General features: G+C 37.8%; 1 protein-coding gene across 1 annotated transcript; it reads right to left on the reverse strand.

Moving 5' to 3' along the window:
* Window positions 1-2,424: 2,424 nt before the first annotated feature.
* On the reverse strand, window positions 2,425-13,225 carry LOC145764495 (serine/threonine-protein kinase Chk1-like). Its single transcript, XM_082576111.1, has 9 exons — window positions 13,064-13,225; window positions 9,518-9,713; window positions 8,271-8,396; window positions 7,240-7,374; window positions 6,452-6,629; window positions 5,850-5,961; window positions 5,191-5,286; window positions 4,750-4,913; window positions 2,425-4,221 (listed from the first exon to the last, which is right to left on the reverse strand). The coding sequence occupies exons 1-9, from the start codon at window positions 13,223-13,225 to the stop codon at window positions 3,999-4,001; spliced, it is 1,392 nt and encodes a 463-aa protein (XP_082432237.1). The 3' UTR covers window positions 2,425-3,998.
* Between the last annotated feature and the right edge of the window lie 5,156 nt (window positions 13,226-18,381).

Consider the following 18,381-nt stretch of genomic DNA (forward strand, 5'->3'; position numbering starts at 1 on the left):
TTTTTATCAACAAAATGTGATCAGTGGGGTAATTTTTTTATGTTTTTATTAATTATTTTTATTTTAGCTGTTTCTAGCACTAGAAACACCATCGCAACAAGGAACAGAATGACGTTAAAGGAAAAGTATATTTAGAAATGCACCAAACATGATTTGACGTGAACTAAAATACTGACACTGCGATTGTGAACATAACGTTGCAAAACGGAAAGCTTGTGACTAACACCGGAGGATAGGTATTGCATCGCCATGGCAATTGCTGCATTTCTACTGTAACAATTGCGATTATGTGTAAGGTTGAAATTCGGCAGTTTAGCAAAATAAAATGATAATTGCTGTTTGGTTTGCTTTTTGACGCGAATTTAAAATAAATCATCTATTCTACAAAAACGTTTTGCCCCGTTAATGACAACTCTTATCCCAGCTAGCAAGTTGAGTCTTTTTTTTACATTGATTCAACCTCCGCAGATTTCAAATCAATGCAATAAACAGGAAGAGCAGTCAAATTGTGAAGCAAAAAGCTGAATGCCCTGGTACTGGAGAAAATGCAACTTACATATCCCATACCCAAGTCGGGGCCCTCGACAAACAAGCATACTGGCAGTTGTAACATACGGAAAGTGAAATCAAATCTTTCAACGTCTGTTAAAACAAGTTAAAATTCAATATAATCGATCGGGGTGTTGAATAATAACCACACATGAACTGTTGAAATATGATGATGATGTTTTCTGTAAACCTAATTAAGTAGAAGGTAACTTCACAAAGGCAAGCTATGATATTTGAATAGTCCCATGCATTCCATATAGCGATTGCAGTCAAAGAATAGACAAGTGAGGTGCCAATGAAGGAATGACTAAATCCCTCAGTTAAAGGATAACTTAAAAAATGGCCAGAAAACAGTTGCAACTTACACTGGTTCCACGTATGAAGGTACAGACTTTGTTGAAAGAGCTATTCGGAATGTATACTTATTACTTATGAACCCAATGCGAATGTCAAAATAGTACATAAAAAATCGCAGTATGGACGGAATTTAACGCTGGATAAACCATGAACAAAACTCTATCCACGCCAGGGTTTTCGGGACCTTTGGCTGCTTTTCTGTTTAAGAATTTTTATGATAACAAAAGTATATTTAACCGACGGCAACTCTGTGAAAGTATATTTAAAGGACAGTCCCATGGTGCTGAAAAATGAACTTTTGATATTGGAAATAACAAACGCGAGACCAAGAAGTTATGCTTTTGGACGTGTGCAGTTTGCTATTGAACTAGTAAGCTGGTAAAACAGTTTGTCAGTTTACATGGATTAAAAGTTAACTGCAAGCTGTCAACCTCGATCACCGAGCCAGGGTTAGTGGTTTAACAGGAGCCGGGCTACAAATACTTGACCCCAAACCTAGTCAAGGACCCGTGTCGGACAGGCCAAGACATTCTGACGAAGCCCCAAATCGATCTAAGCAAGCACAGGTATAAACAACTACAAAGCTTCAAATAGCTTTATAACCGCCACCACAGGAATCTTGTGGCTCTGTATGTTGCCAACGGAATTGCTATCGGTTTGTATTTTTGCTACGCGCGCTATTTGTTCGAAATACAATACTAACCTTAACCTCAAGCACTTTTGTTTTGTGTAATGTTATAACAGAAATGTATCTTGATTTTCAACGTCATCACCTTCATGCAGTGCAACGTGTTTCCAGTTAAAAATCTGGTGTCCCCAAAAGTAGTTGTGCTTGGTCTTCGTACACATGGTTGGTTGGTTTTTGAATCTTTATCCTCGGACTGACAAAGCCTTGATTGGTTATTCCGCATACTTGTAGAGGCTCTTGACGCAGAGCCGGTTACCGAGATTGGCAGAGTGAATTTTTCCGATTGTTGAAGTGTTGTTGCCGGGGAATTATTCCATTTACTAGGTGCCGCTGAATGGAGAGCAGTCCTGAATTGAGTTACTCAAGCACACGCCCCGAGAGTCAAACCAGCGCCGCGTACTCTTGAGCCGGTCGCGTAACCACTGAGCTAACGGGGCGGACATCTGGTGTAAATGTAGCGCAGACGAGGGGACCCCAAAGTAACACCGTTAATAGGGGTAGGATCGTTGAGGATATTTTGGTCCCAGTTTCAATAAAATCCTCGGTTTCAAAAAAAAAAAATCCTCGGACCCCAAATTAATACACTTGCAGAAAAACCACCACATCCAAAGAATACTCGGTCGTTTCTGCAAACTTCCGGGCCCCTTGGAAAGGTTCCGAGTCCAAAAGCACTCCTTGTCAACGCTACTAAACAGGAACCACTGATTGATCGGGAGTTTCATTTTTATCAACAAAATGTGATCAGTGGGGTAATTTTTTTATGTTTTTATTAATTATTTTTATTTTAGCTGTTTCTAGCACTAGAAACACCATCGCAACAAGGAACAGAATGACGTTAAAGGAAAAGTATATTTAGAAATGCACCAAACATGATTTGACGTGAACTAAAATACTGACACTGCGATTGTGAACATAACGTTGCAAAACGGAAAGCTTGTGACTAACACCGGAGGATAGGTATTGCATCGCCATGGCAATTGCTGCATTTCTACTGTAACAATTGCGATTATGTGTAAGGTTGAAATTCGGCAGTTTAGCAAAATAAAATGATAATTGCTGTTTGGTTTGCTTTTTGACGCGAATTTAAAATAAATCATCTATTCTACAAAAACGTTTTGCCCCGTTAATGACAACTCTTATCCCAGCTAGCAAGTTGAGTCTTTTTTTTACATTGATTCAACCTCCGCAGATTTCAAATCAATGCAATAAACAGAAAGAGCAGTCAAATTGTGAAGCAAAAAGCTGAATGCCCTGGTACTGGAGAAAATGCAACTTACATATCCCATACCCAAGTCCGGGCCCTCGACAAACAAGCATACTGGCAGTTGTAACATACGGAAAGTGAAATCAAATCTTTCAACGTCTGTTAAAACAAGTTAAAATTCAATATAATCGATCGGGGTGTTGAATAATAACCACACATGAACTGTTGAAATATGATGATGATGTTTTCTGTAAACCTAATTAAGTAGAAGGTAACTTCACAAAGGCAAGCTATGATATTTGAATAGTCCCATGCATTCCATATAGCGATTGCAGTCAAAGAATAGACAAGTGAGGTGCCAATGAAGGAATGACTAAATCCCTCAGTTAAAGGATAACTTAAAAAATGGCCAGAAAACAGTTGCAACTTACACTGGTTCCACGTATGAAGGTACAGACTTTGTTGAAAGAGCTATTCGGAATGTATACTTATTACTTATGAACCCAATGCGAATGTCAAAATAGTACATAAAAAATCGCAGTATGGACGGAATTTAACGCTGGATAAACCATGAACAAAACTCTATCCACGCCAGGGTTTTCGGGACCTTTGGCTGCTTTTCTGTTTAAGAATTTTTATGATAACAAAAGTATATTTAACCGACGGCAACTCTGTGAAAGTATATTTAACGGACAGTCCCATGGTGCTGAAAAATGAACTTTTGATATTGGAAATAACAAACGCGAGACCAAGAAGTTATGCTTTTGGACGTGTGCAGTTTGCTATTGAACTAGTAAGCTGGTAAAACAGTTTGTCAGTTTACATGGATTAAAAGTTAACTGCAAGCTGTCAACCTCGATCACCGAGCCAGGGTTAGTGGTTTAACAGGAGCCGGGCTACAAATACTTGACCCCAAACCTAGTCAAGGACCCGTGTCGGACAGGCCAAGACATTCTGACGAAGCCCCAAATCGATCTAAGCAAGCACAGGTATAAACAACTACAAAGCTTCAAATAGCTTTATAACCGCCACCACAGGAATCTTGTGGCTCTGTATGTTGCCTACAAATAATTACAAATTTGAAGGCAATTCCGCAGCGACTTCAGTTTAAAAGGAGATTTCTTAACGCAATTTCTTAACGTAAAATAGACCAGTAAAAGAGGAGCGGTTACTGTCGGAGTGGTACTCCTCTGTGTGTTCTCATGCACACAACCGCTTCTTGAGTTCATCATATCTTCGCTTAAATTCTATGCCGTCTCCTTTAGACAGCCTCACATCTACCAGAGTGTTCCGGCAGTCAGTTGTTGTGTTGGATAGTTCATCAGCCCCGGCGTAGACGAAGACCTTGAAAACCAGTTTTCGCTTTCGCCGGTCGAAAGTGGTCACGGTTAGTTCGGTGTCGGTCGGCTTTTTCACTGTGTAACTGAAAAGTAATGTTGTAATTACTTTTGATTCTGTCAACATAAAATTAAAATAGGAAAAAGACAACTGAAAAGGTAAGCTGATGCTGAACCTTCCTCAAATGAGCAATCTCCCTAACAGTCAGAAACCATCACTAAGAAAATAAATGGTTTTTATCTCGTAGCCTAAACCTTAAAGCTATCACTCACAACTACATTTGGAGTAGAAATTTGATAAGTTACAGAACCAGTTGTCGTCTATTAGGCCTTATCAGTACAACTGTTTAGAACAAAAAATAGACACCTTTTCCCGAAATAAAATGTCAGTAGCCTAAATTGTTCAATCAATCAATGGTTTATTTGCCAGAGGCAGGAACAGTACATGGTCGAAACATGCAAGTTGTATCATAGGTCAACATCGGTATAACAACAACAACACAATGTATACATACTTGTTACATCACAACAAACATTTTGTTGCAAAAATTTATAATGTGTTTTATTACTTTCACACTATATTTATTGTTTATTATCTTAAAATCTTCACTTACTCTAACATCAGACAGACGTTGCGTATTTCTGCTACAGTCTCTTGCGCTCCCTTGCGGCTCCAGAAACGAGTCAGACGTTTTCCCAGCCGCTGCATGACGGATTGAGAGCCACCAGGCGTCCCTTGACATTGCGTGCTGAGCACCATGTTGTCTGCTTGTGTTGGCTACAAAACGACAAACAGTTTTATAAAAGGTTGAGTTGTGACAGCAGAAAGAATGAATTGTTATTTCTGTTCAGGACGGTATGGTATTTACGCAATAAAATTTTTAATGAAATGCTCACTAAACTTCGTACAGAAAAAATAAAAAGCCTTGGCCCATTTTCGTCTTTTGTTCGTGTTATTCAAAAAGTAGATTTTTTAGCAGTGATGGCAACACTTAAAACATGAAATCTGTTGCAGTTAAATGAACCCACAGATTCTTTAAGCTGTGGTGGTTTACCTGCGATAATGATACATGAAGAAGGCTTCCAACCGACTCGTCAGAGATGCCAGAAGTATGGAACGGTAAGCCTGGGTCAGGCTGTGAGGCGGATGACTAAAAAAACATACTCGTTATGTTGAGGTAGACAAAAAGCAACGTTATATCGGTATCTACGTTTCAAGTAAGGCTGTACAAAATTTTGGATAAAAATATGCAAATACAATTTGTATAAAAGTTTCAGTTCAGTTTGTTTTTGAGCATCACAACGAATATAACGATATATGCCGAACACAACAGAGGTCTAGAGAAAGGTAGAATGTTGAAACGTAAACGTTATAACGTGCTTGATACCGAAAGAACACAGCCAACCACTTCGTTTAGTCCAGATCTTAACCAGATCGGGTACGGATCTGACCAGATAAAGTAGCTGTCTGGGAAGATAATCAGTTTAAAATATGGCACGGTCGCAAAACCTTTATTTACATGTTCTTTTTTCCAGTTAACTTTAAAATTTGTTGAGACAAAACCACTCTCAGGTCTGAGCAACTATTTTCGGAGTAAAAATTGTCAACTGACCACTTGCTTCATTTGCGTTGCTTTGCCACGTTTAAGAAGGATAATTATTAATAAGTGAAGGTTGCAGTTTTATTCGAAACCTAAAGCTGTCAATGTGATACCTCTTCGTCAAATAGAAGATAATTATTTTTCCCAGATACCATGCGCTTATGAAAAGGCGAGGCTAGGGGTGACGATAACCTTCTCTTCTGCGGTAGCTGCTTGATAAACCATCTGTGATGACAATGCAAAAGTAACTACATGACATTTGGTCACTAAAGTGGGGAGAGGCAAAGAAGATAGTGCCAGTTACGATAATCGACGTGGCGAAACACGTGTCTATCGCTAAGTTCCTGCTACACTCGACTGCCGAGAAACACATGAGCAATACTGTACTTTAAACACTTAGCCTATTTAATTTGTTGCGTAGCTTTGTGTTTCTGAAATTTAATAAACTTGAATATGTTAAACTTGATCACGTTGCTCGGCTTGGTATGCCTATGGTTCAACAAGGCAAACTCTCCACCGAAGCTCTAACAACTTAAGACCCAACCAATAATTATCAAAAAAAGTAACATTGTGAGAAAATGATGGAGTGTGAATTTTTGATTTATAAATTGATCTGTTAAGTTGGGTTACGATCGTTAAACAAGTAGAAAGGTTGAAAACCCATATGGTAATTACAAGAAATGGTCTCCATTTTAAAACGTGTAAATTTGCTGACCTGTCTTTTTTGATACTGGAAATTTTACACCGATGTTTTGGGTCGTGAACAAGTATTTTCCTTAGCAATGCCAAAGGTGACGTGTTTATTTTTCTCCATGGCGTAAACTGAATCTGATGAGCAATCCAGTTGCTGTACTCATCGCACACTACATTAGGTTCATCCCAAGGCAACTCTCCTGAAAATGTATGGTATAAACCAATGAGGTCTACATGCGATCCGCAAACAGGTTTTTGGAAGCCGGGACAGCTTTTTAGTGAACGATTAATGCTGTGTGAACGTAGCAACAACTATTCTCAGTATTGAATTAGACATTTGAAAACCGGGCTTGAAGTTCGTGTTCTTTTAAGTTTGAAAATCAATTTTAAATAAAGTTGGTGGAATAAAACCCGGTGTTCATTAACATGACAATTCTACCGAATTATATAGAAGCTCATGTGAAGTTGAGCCAGTATGAACCCTTGCAAGCTCCAGTGCAACCTATTCTTGCTTCCAAGGTAAAATGATAAACAAAGTTTAAAAGACATTTTTGAAATTAACCAGTATATACTGTATAATAAATAAAGACATAAAATTGCCTACCTTAAGAACGTTACCTGACCAGCAAAAGTGTCATTTTGCGTTATTTTAACGTGGTTGAAAAATATGTTACAATGGCAGATTTCACTGGTTCGATCCTGTTCCTACTATTGGGTTGAACTACTATTCTAAAGAGAAAACTACATATTTTTTTGATAAGAATATAACATTGAATACATATAAAACATTTAATATATTGCAGTGCTCACCAGCTAGCATAGCTACAAGAACAATGCCACATGACCAAATGTCAGACGGTTCAGCGTGGTATGGTTTGTGTTGCAAAACTTCAGGAGACACATAAGGGGGGGTTCCACATGACTTTTCTATCAATCTCTCGACACCTAAATAATTAAACCAATGTCGTAAAAATGGTAGAATATGCTGTGCTGGCATATATACAAACTCTCTTGAAATCATTACATGACATTGCCACAAGACTGAGTGATGGAACGAGTCTCTGAGTGACACTCAAGAATACCAAGATCTGATGTCTAGAAGACCATGTGCCTTGGCAAGACAGTCCAAGACACTGGTCATGCTGAAAGACGCGCATAATTGGAATTTCATGCTTTCTTGGCAACTTAATCTAAAACTTTAGCCACTAGAAAAATCTCGTATATTACGAAAATATCATCTTCTGGATGCTTTCAAGGTCACAAACTACTGGCCCCTTTCAACCATAACAGTATCGTACTTCAAGTATGATATATACTGATTATTGTTTACATACTTGCACTTTGATACATAATTTGTGATTACTGCTTCATCTTTGACTATGACCTTTTAGGTTTGTTGCATAAAAAAGATCTCAGCACTATGTATCTGGCCTGCACATTTAGTCTTTAACAACACCATCAAATACTTACATTTTTGCTTCAATAATAATAAAAGATAAAGACATAAGATGCAACCAAAGAACAAAAACAACATTGCCTTAGTGCTAATGCATTGCACCGAGTCGCATGCGCTTGATTACGTCGTGCCGCCCTGTAGCTCTGAGTAGTTCATAATTATTGCAGCAGGACTTGGTAACCACTACACAGTGATTTGTCACTTGTACACAAAGCTCTACTCGTGTTAAGACCTCTTTTCAATTCCTTTACGTTTGTGGCTTTCTGTAGCTATTCTGCAACGAGTCACCGAGTAAAAAAGTAAAAGTAAAATTTATCATTATCAATTTTCATTCAATGTAAGATGAAATTGTTCAAATGTTTGAAGTGCCACATCATAAACATACCTTTGTGCTTAAAAATTGTTGCAAATCCAAAATCAACTATTTTTAAAACATCATTTTCATCAAGCAATACATTTTCAGGCTTTATGTCCCGATGAGTAATTCCAATCGAATGTAAATACTCTACACCTTGATGGGAAACACAAAACATTTGTAACTATGATAAAGTACCAATCTAGCATCTTTTTCTTAGATCAATCTTTCTACTCAAACTTTTATTGCCATGTTAACATTTTGAGGTCATGATAAAACCTACTTTTTTATCTGCGCTTAAGAAAATTTAAATTACATTATAAAAGTTTGCACACAGCTTTCTCTACAGGTCGAGAAACACTTAAAGCAGCAGTGAAAACCGCATAGTAGTTTGTAGGGTCCACGTCTATTAGGCGCTGACAGTTAGGCGCTGGTCTAATAGGCGCGCACACTGTGGCGTCTGGATATTTAGGTGCGGAGCACTGTGGCGCCCGTTCATTTAGGTGCTATTCCTAGTAAAGTCTGCAGATTGTATCAGCTTGGCAGGTAGGGGCGTAGGGCAATGCTTTTCACACAAAATATTATATTGAACAAAAAATATGTTGTTTTGTTAATGCGTGTGCGTTGTTGGTCATGGCTTCAGTGAGTGAAGTTGCTTAAACCGGCAATGCTTTTTCACACAAAATGTTAAATTGAACAGAAAAATATGTCATGGCTTCCGTGAGTGAAGCTGCTTAAACCGGCAATGCGTTTTCACACAAAATATTATATTAAACAGAAAAATATATGGGTGAAGCTGCTTGAACCGGCAATGATTTTCACACAAAATATTATATTATTACTGTAGCCAAAAAAGGACAGGCAAAGACTATGGATCTGCCATGATTTACGACGTAGGAATACTTCCGTAGGATTACTTCCAATAATGTTTGGAAGCTTGAATAATTTATTGATAAAGCTTTCACCAACGCAAACCTGGACTAACAACAAATAAAACAATAATAAATCAATAAAACAACAATATATTTTTCTGTTCAATATAACATTTTATGTGAAAAGCATTGCCGGTTTAAGCAGCTTCACTCACGGAAGCTATGATATAATTTTCTGGCAAGCTGCCAAGCTGTTACAATCTACATACTTTACTAGGAATAGCACCTAAATGACCGGGCGCCACAGTGCTCCGCACCTAAATATCCAGACGCCACAGTGTGCGCGCCTATTAGACCAGCGCCTAATTGTCAGCGCCTAAAAGACTTGCTCCCTAGTTTGTATACCTTCAATGAGTTGTCGAAAAAAGCCTTGTGCTAAGTGTGGTGCCATCCCGATGTCAGGTTCAATTCTATCAAACAATTCCCCACCACTTGCGTAGGCCAAAAATATGTACTGATGATGAGATTCCTTTCGAGTTCCATAAAATTTAATGATGTTTTCATGTTTGAGCATCCGATGAATAGCAACTTCTTTACGAATCTACCAAGAAATATTAATTGTTGTATAAGCATTAAAAATACATAACTGCTACATTACAACCAACATTGGACTCCACAGAGCTACATTAAACATGTCATGTGCTTTACTCAAGTACAATATTTGAATCAAAAATCTCTACGGAAACACAGTATGTTTAACCAAACATTATCTAAATTAAAAAAAATTATTGCATTTTGCACAGCTGTGAAAACAAGGTTGAGGCTATAGTTACCATACATAGTAACCATGCCATCCATTACATCGCTCAAACATGACATCATACGTTCATGTGCACATGTTTATGAAATATGAGTTGATATATGCATCTTGAACACACAAACCTGGTGCACGTAAACACAACAAAATAGCAAAACCAATATACATTAATAAAGTGCTATATTCAGAAATCAGTATTGATAGTTTGTACAGCCACTAAACCTATTCAGAAACAATAAAAATGTAGCTCATTGTCTACCACAAGTTTGCTAATTCTGTTGCAGTCTAGTTTAAAAAACTGACTAATTTTTCACTGTTATCGGCCTAAAAAAGTGATATCGGTATCGGCTAAAATATTGGTATCGGTGCATCTCTAGCAAATACATATTTCTTCTTAAGAAAAATATGATAAAGCTTTGGTAGAGAGTTTGCTTTGTTGAACCATAAAGAAATAAAACAAAGTAACTTCAGCGAGTTTAACATGATGTATTACATACACATTACATAAATATAACATAATTAAAAATAAACTCTAATGTTTTCGACACGTACTGTGTCCTCATCAGGAATTACATATCTGCAATATACATAAAATGAAAATTGTAAGGTAAATTATACTTTGCACTATAACTGTATACTAACGACACTACAGACTGAAAAGCACAACTGGACGAGTGACACAGGAATGATTACAAGTAAATTATACGGTGGAAAACAGTTCACATGAGGTGTAAACTACAGGCATTTGGCAAACAATTAGAAGTCCTAGGTTTTTTTTTTCGCTGACACTTTTCGGTCATTTGTATGAAATGACTTGAAAATATTCGGTCATTTTTTATTTATATATTTCGGTAATTTTTTTTTTTGAAAATATTTCCGTTCAAGTAGCTGATACAAACCAAAATTTGCACTTCCTGACTAGCTACAACATAGGCGCCAACTTTTTATGCTGTATTGATACATAAAACAATAGATGAACTAGCCATCGGCAGCAGGACAACATTTTTTTAATGCAAACCGCAACAGCTTCTCGATAAATAATCGCTAGAACGAGTAGGATGCTACAATTCCACACCAGACAAAATCTGTCATTTTTACATTGATTTAACGTCTGCAGACGTTGAATCAATGTAAAAATGACAGATTTTGCTGCCTGCAACATAGCAAAAATCTACCATTTTGTGTCGATTCAATGTCATCAGATGTTGAATGCACCCAAAAACAACATAATTTGCTACGTAGATGGAGCGTGCGTTTGGCTTTATGCGCTTGCAAACAGACTCGATGTTGCTTTCGAAAGTCGAAACCTGTACAGTGAATTGTCGCGGCAGTGAATCGCTCGCTGTGAAAATAAACTTGAAGTCTCGGCACGACGTAACCACCAACCAACGCAACAAGGGCTGGTACAAACCGCATTGCGCACATGCGGAATAATCAACGCAACAACGGACTCGCATGGCGCACACACGACCGCTGCCATAGAAACCTGATCAAAGGCGAGAATATGCACATCTTTTGTTTCCTCTGCAACACGAAAACAGGTCAGTCGTAAATTGAAAGCAGGTCAGTCATAAGTTGCGAGCGATATTGTAGTGAAAAGGGAGCTATGTCAAGTCGAAACGAAAACTTAATCAAACGTCTCTCCGTAACTATTTCTCAAGGGTTGTTTACGGATGTCAGCAACTTCTAAATTTATTCAAGGTGACGTGCTGTTGAATTGATGTAAACGTGAATGATTGTACTTTCAACAGGCACATTTTCAAGCGTATAATCAAGTTAGTATTTGCATTCCATTTTCAAGACATTGTCATTCCATTCACAGTTTACCTTTTACTTTTTAGTAAACCTTTTCGTCTCTTCTTCTCTCGTGTTGTCGCTATATGTCAGGGCATCCGTTGGTTAGCCACTGCCTGGTGTTGTCATCGATGGAAATTAGGCCTTCCATACCATGGGGTGGTCTGTATAGCCGGCAATCCTTGATAATGTGGGCTGCCGTCTGCATTTCGCCACACTCACAAGCAGCACTCTGCCAAGCCCCAGCGCAACATGTCTGCACCATAGCGTCCAACACCAGTGAGCAAACGGTTACGCCTTGATGAGGCAAGTCTAGAGAGGCCATGTCCCAGCTGGTTTTCGGACGGGGATCTGAAGACTTGGCGAAGTGGGGACGTGCTGCTTGACCATTGTTCACACCACGCCGCGTGGCACCACTGTTTGCTAGGGCTTCCACCAGAGGCTGCCAGAAGGTCTTGTGCAGGCCGTACAAATGGCTTTCTTGATTTTAGCCGCTGCTTTGGTGGATATCTCAGCATGGTTGTGTGTAGCGGATGGCCAGGGTTTAGGGCTTTACGGCTCTTTCGTCTCTTGTTTCATGGTAATAAATCTAGTTCGTTGCTAAACTTTATGTTGTGCTTAGCTTAAAGAGTCGCAGTCCATCAACCGCTAGCCTACGCAGACGCATGGCATGTGTTTGCTTAACCGAAGTGGTCGAGTTTTGTTTATAATAATTAACGGTAGGTCGAACGTAGCGATAACTCCGAGTGTGGCAATAAAAGCAATCCTAGTGTGACGACATAATTATGTCATCCATCTGCGTGACATTTTGCTGAATTTACGTTGCTGCTGATGAAACACGCTTTCGCCCCCACGGCCAAAAAAATAGTTAGGCGCCTATGAGCTACAACCAAGCCATGGCTACAACATTATGTTTCGCTGAGAAACGTTGTCGTGTTTTATCTGAGAAAACTTTCTTCAACGTTCATCAGCGAAACTCAACCTTGCAACACCCGATTTGACTATATATTTTTCGGACATTTTGACCGAATTGACTATATTTTTTTCGGACATTTTGCTAAAAAATCGATCAATGACCGATAAATGATCGAAAAAAAACCCGAATTAGAACACACACAATTACCTTACAATTTTCATTTTATGTATATTGCAGATATGTAATTCCTGATGAGGACACACGTCGAAAACGTTAGAGTTTATTTTTAATTATGTTATTTTTGTGTAATGTGTATGTAATACATCATGTTAAACTCGCTGAAGTTACTTTGTTTTATTTCTTTAAAATATGATAAATATTATGACAATATATGCTGCAAGATAACAGTTTAATAACAGCTTACCAAATTGTAGCATTTGTGCACTTTTTTTAGTTCAATAATCTTTACAGCAACTGCTTCAGCTGTTTGAGCATTGATGGCAAGCTTTACTTCGCCATAAGTTCCTTCTCCCAAGGTTTGAACAAAATTCCATCCTTCTACAAATGGCACAGCAACAATAGACATAATTTTAAATGTCCAGCCTCAGCATGTATTCTATAGCAGAACTTAGAAATACACTTTACTTATCTGAAATGTAAGATGAGAAAAAAATGACTACCAAGCAGTGGGGTAGCAACGCAGTTTACCGCCCTTGGATTTTTGCACGAAATGCCGCCCCCTTTAACACCGTCGTAAAAGCTGATTAAAATTCCACAAAAATATTGAGAAATACTTTGCTGTCTTTATCTCCTCCAGAATGAGATCTTTTACCTTATTACCAACAAGCTCGATTAATTCATTTTGGATACCGTAGCTGGTGAAAGGTAGGAACGTTGTCATGCCCTTCTTAGAGAGTTGGGTAGCCTACCAAAAATCTGTTAGATTGTTCGGTACCAAAAATGTTTCGTAAGTGGTTGTATTATGATTTGCAAGAAGTTTTCATTACGCTCTGCAAGATTTCTCTTCATTTATTTTTTTCTTTATTCATAAGAATTTGCATTTCTTTGTCAATTGTTTGATGTACCTGAAGCCTCAGTGCGAACTCATTCTATTTTTGAAAGCACTGTTTGTGAACTTCTGAATTTTCATGACTGGAAATGCACGTATTAAGATGCCAAACATTTACAAAAGGTTTGAAAACAAATGAAGAATTATCATGTCTCGATTGAAATAACCTACAACAGAAACAATATAATCCTGAGTGCCTATTCGAATATAGCAACCATGATCTGAGAATATCATCACCATTCTTTAGCATCTTATAAAACCATTTCTTAGAAAGCTTAAGGATTCTTTCTCTTTAGGCTATCGCCTTTAATTACTCTAATCGCTGGCTTGAATGGCCCTTCTTTATTCTTAAACCTTTCAGGCCCTAATTTGATCATCTCAACTCTCATGTTATGAGTTAATATTTCTGACCAAGTAGCCACGTCGTTATGAGAATAATATATATAATCTGTTTTATTTTTATCTGAAAGTGTTTCATTCGTAGGCTGACTTCTTTCAATGATCACTTTGTTATTGTTTTGCTTGAGGTACACTTCTTCTTCCGTCTCAACTTAAAGTGACGATTTACTGTGACTGCTAACTTCTGCTGTTTCTTTAGCAGATGAGACAATTTTTACAAACTTCAAACTGGCTCCTTCATTCTTTTTTAGTTCCTCTTCTCTAGCTTTCTTTTTCTTTCTAAAAATAGCTCCATTTTCTTTTACTCTCTTCATAGGCAAAAATTAACATTAACAATTTGCAACTTCAATCTTGTTCTGGAATCTGCAACAAAAAAGTTAAAAAACAACAACCACAATTGCAAATTTGCTGAGTTAAGCTAAGTGATCTATTTCAGACGTGAAACTTTAAACCTTCACAAACCTAACCCTAACCCATCTTCGCATATGAAGATGGAGGAATCGCGTCTATCTACTACAGACAATGGTAAAGGTGGCAGTTGACTCAATGACCTCAGGTCCCTCCCTGTCTCCTCGCCAAAGTGAAATAAACTGAAAACTAATCTAAACTAAATTGACTGAACAATGCTATAGCTTACAAGTTACAACCAATATTCCATGATGACTTCAACAGCATGAGTGTCATTATACCGTCACCAATAGCCTACCACATAGTGGGTCCGCATCTAAAAAAGTTGCAAATTTGTTTAGAGGCATAACTTGTGTAATTTTTTGGGTTCACTTAGGCGAGACCAGTGTTTAGTTAGGTCGTTGACTGAGTCTCTCTGAGCATGAATTAATGTGACTGTCTTTGTTCATTTAAACTTTAAAATGTTATCACATTTTGCCGCCCTCCAGCAACGTGCCGCCCCTGGATTTATCCACAAGATCCAATGGGTAGCTACGCCACTGCTACCAAGTAGGCTATGTGTATTATTGCCGATCTCAAAAAAGTAAATCCACGGTTGTTATATCCTATATGCTGCAAGCATATTTAACAAACATCCAATTTCCACGAATAGAATTGCTCCTGAGTTCTAACGGACTAAAATAGTAACATCCACCAAACTGAAGGCTTCACTCTTTGGGACTTGAACTGAGGGAGTCAACAAAGAACAAAATAACAAATCCATCGTTGGTCAAATGGTCGCGCGACTGATTCAGATTTTCCCGCCAGATAGTTGATGGATGAAAAGTTTGTTTTGTTGATGACGTCTGGCTGGCAGAAACCAGGCCACAAGATGACACCACAGGGCAAAGGGGTATTGTTTATTTGCTGTCAGTCTGACGATAGAAAACAGTTAATAAAATTCTTTCGAAAATTTCAAAGAATTAGGCTATTGTTTCTTTACAAAATGTGAATTATTTTAGAGTTTGAATTTTTTAATTAAAAAAGAAAACATTATCTGCTAACCATTTTAAAGACAAAATACTTTCATTGATTAAACCTTTATCCTCGGACTGAAAAAGCTCATTTCTGAAAACAAAAGATAACAGAAACAACAGCAACCATTAGAAACATAAGACAACTTTGTGAAACAGGAAAAAACAATATGAGAAAGTTGGGCTGTTATCTACCTTTTTTACATGTTTTCAATGCTGTGTGTGTTTTGTGCGGTTTTGTGTGAAAAGAATTTTTGTTAATCAGTCAGGCGTCACAAGTCAACGCAAAGAAGAAAAATTTCTCCCAACAATGCAACCATGGCGATCTTTATTCGCAGGCCATGCTGCTTTATATCTGACTAGAAGCCAATATTTCAGCAGGGAAAATGTTAATAGCCTATAAAGTGATAGTTTGAGTAGTAGTTAGTAAATACAGCCCTTGTGTAAATTTTTAGATGCTTATGAGTTATATGCTCATCGTCGTGTGAGCCTCTGGCTGGTTGGTTTGGTTGGATTTTGAATCTTTATCCTCGGACTGACAAAGCCTTGATTAGTTATTCCTGGTAGTTTTGCATACTTGTAGAGGCTCTTGACGCAGGGTCGGTTACTGAGATTGGCAGAGTGAAGTTTTCCGTTTATTGAAGGTTTGTTGCCGGGGAATTATTCCATTCACTAGATGTCGCTGAATGGAGAGCAGTCCTGAAATGCGTTGCTCAAGCGCACACCCCGAGAGTTGAACCAGCGCACATGATCTTGAGCCGGGTGCGTAACCACTGAGCTATCGGGCTCTGACCAAGGGTCTATCATTTTACCACCCCCAGATTCACGATGTTCTTGGACTATCCTGGAAGGCTACTAAAGAGAAGCAAGTTTTTGATTTCATCATCAGAGGAACATGACGGGTGCCTGGTTGATATGGGCAGGCTACTCCACAACTTTGATCTTGCTTGTTGTGTAGCCTTCTATGTTGAGCTGCAGGATGGTGGGGTGTTTGAACTTGTCCATTACCCCCTGCAGCTGTGCTGTCCGGGTGGAGGCTCTTGGTTGACAACTGACAAGTTTCGTTTCTCATCTGCTTGGATGCCGATGTTAGCTATTCCTGATGGTCAGGACTGGATGAAGTTTGACTTAAATAGATTTATTATCAAACACTTAATTAATAACAAACACCTTAGTATTTATTTTGAAAAATGTCAGTAATGTACAATTGTACATTCAGAAACAATAAAATAGCAAAGTTTTGTTGCAAAGTTACTCTTAGATTTACCGTAGCTATATATTCTACAACAAACTATCAAAGCAACCTGGTAAGTCTGATTAAAGATAGTTGGAAAGCTATGATACGGTAGTTTGTTTTGATGTACTAAAATGTGAAGATTGACAGTGGAAAAAAGTTGTCGTTGTGTGAGCGTTTGTTGAAAAGTTTTGTTTCTCATCTGCTTGGATGCAGTCTATACTCCCTGTGCTCCATTCTCACAGGATAGGGCATGAGAAGCTGCTTGTCATCCATCTCAGGTGGAAAAAAGTAAATTTTGATAATAGATTTTTAAATTAGATCCTTGTGGTATTTATTCCTCATGATTCAAACACTATGTTGAATAAATTGTACTTGGTTAATTACATATTTTTTTTTATTCTCGTGATAGACATAGTGTTTTCACATCAAAATACAAGTTTGCATGTGAGATACACATGTCTTGGAAGGTTTTCACTTAGCAGAATAACTGTGCCAATTGCAGATTATGACAACTTTTAGCTCATGATAAAGCAGGGCTCCCAACCTTTTTACAATCTCGTACCACTTGGACGCTCTGTACTGCCAAGCGTACCACTTCTTGCAAAACAACTAATTTGGTTGAATCATATTTTATTCAGAAGAATAATATATTGACGTACTAAAATAACATTAAAGCACCATAATTACATTTAATGAGATTTATTAATGAGAGATTTGCCAACAGCGCATCAAAAGTCATTTCCGGGCGCACCTAGTCGGTTTCGATTTTTTGACTTGATGTTCATCATGACTGAAAATCCCTGCTCGCATTCTCACCTGGAAGGGATATTCACGAAACAACTGGAATAGTTACGCAACAATAAGAATAGGCTTCGGGAATTTTTTTTTGTAAACAAAACCAGATAAACAAAATATAAAGTTGTGAAAAAAACGGAAGCTACCCGGCGTACCCGCGTACCATCTGAAAAACCTGTGATAAAGCATACTACTTTTGTATGATTTAGCCATTATTTACAGTATTCAAGATACATCAAATATATTATAGTTACTATTCATTAAAACTATGTATCGAGGAAATTAAGTGAGGTGTAGACAGGAAGCATTCAAGGATTTGAGATAACCATTTGGCTTTATGAAGCCACATTGCCTGTTTTGGAAAGATTGCTTTACAGGATACATCCAGATTCCAGAAAATGACTCTGCTATATTCAGACAATGTTGTTGCTATGTGCAAGGATGTCTGAGAGTGAGAAAGATAAGCATGAGACTAAAAAAGCAGCGATAGAGGAGAGCAGTATAAAAGCAAGCAGGCAAAAAAAATGTTTTTATCTCTAGATATCAACACAAGATGATGATGAAGAAAATGAGATGGGAATGCAATTACAATGCCAGGCATTGTCAGACATTTTTAAGATTTGTCACAAAATAGACTTCACCTTAACCCCCTAATCCTCAAAACTTATTTAATTGGAACTGGCAACTTTAAACACATGGGTATTTAGAAGTACTGTTGCATTTTATATTGGCTTTCATAGAATAAATAGGCTATTATTTTTATTTTAAAATTTTCTTTGTGTGAATTTTTCCATTTTGGGTTACTTTTGAACTTGCCTCAT

This window comes from Aplidium turbinatum, chromosome 2 (assembly GCF_918807975.1).
Source record: "Aplidium turbinatum chromosome 2, kaAplTurb1.1, whole genome shotgun sequence".
NCBI lineage: Eukaryota > Metazoa > Chordata > Ascidiacea > Aplousobranchia > Polyclinidae > Aplidium > Aplidium turbinatum.

Bases quoted from the DNA above. Each gene is read 5' to 3' on its own strand.
- LOC145764495 (XM_082576111.1), bottom strand. From the start codon at position 13,225: ATGTCTATTGTTGCTGTGCCATTTGTAGAAGGATGGAATTTTGTTCAA. The intron at 9,714-13,063 runs GTAAGCTGTTAT...ATTTCTTGGTAG, and splicing joins TGCACAAATGCTACAATTTG to ATTCGTAAAGAAGTTGCTAT. The intron at 4,914-5,190 runs GTAAACCACCAC...GTCGTTTTGTAG, and splicing joins TTCATGTATCATTATCGCAG to CCAACACAAGCAGACAACAT.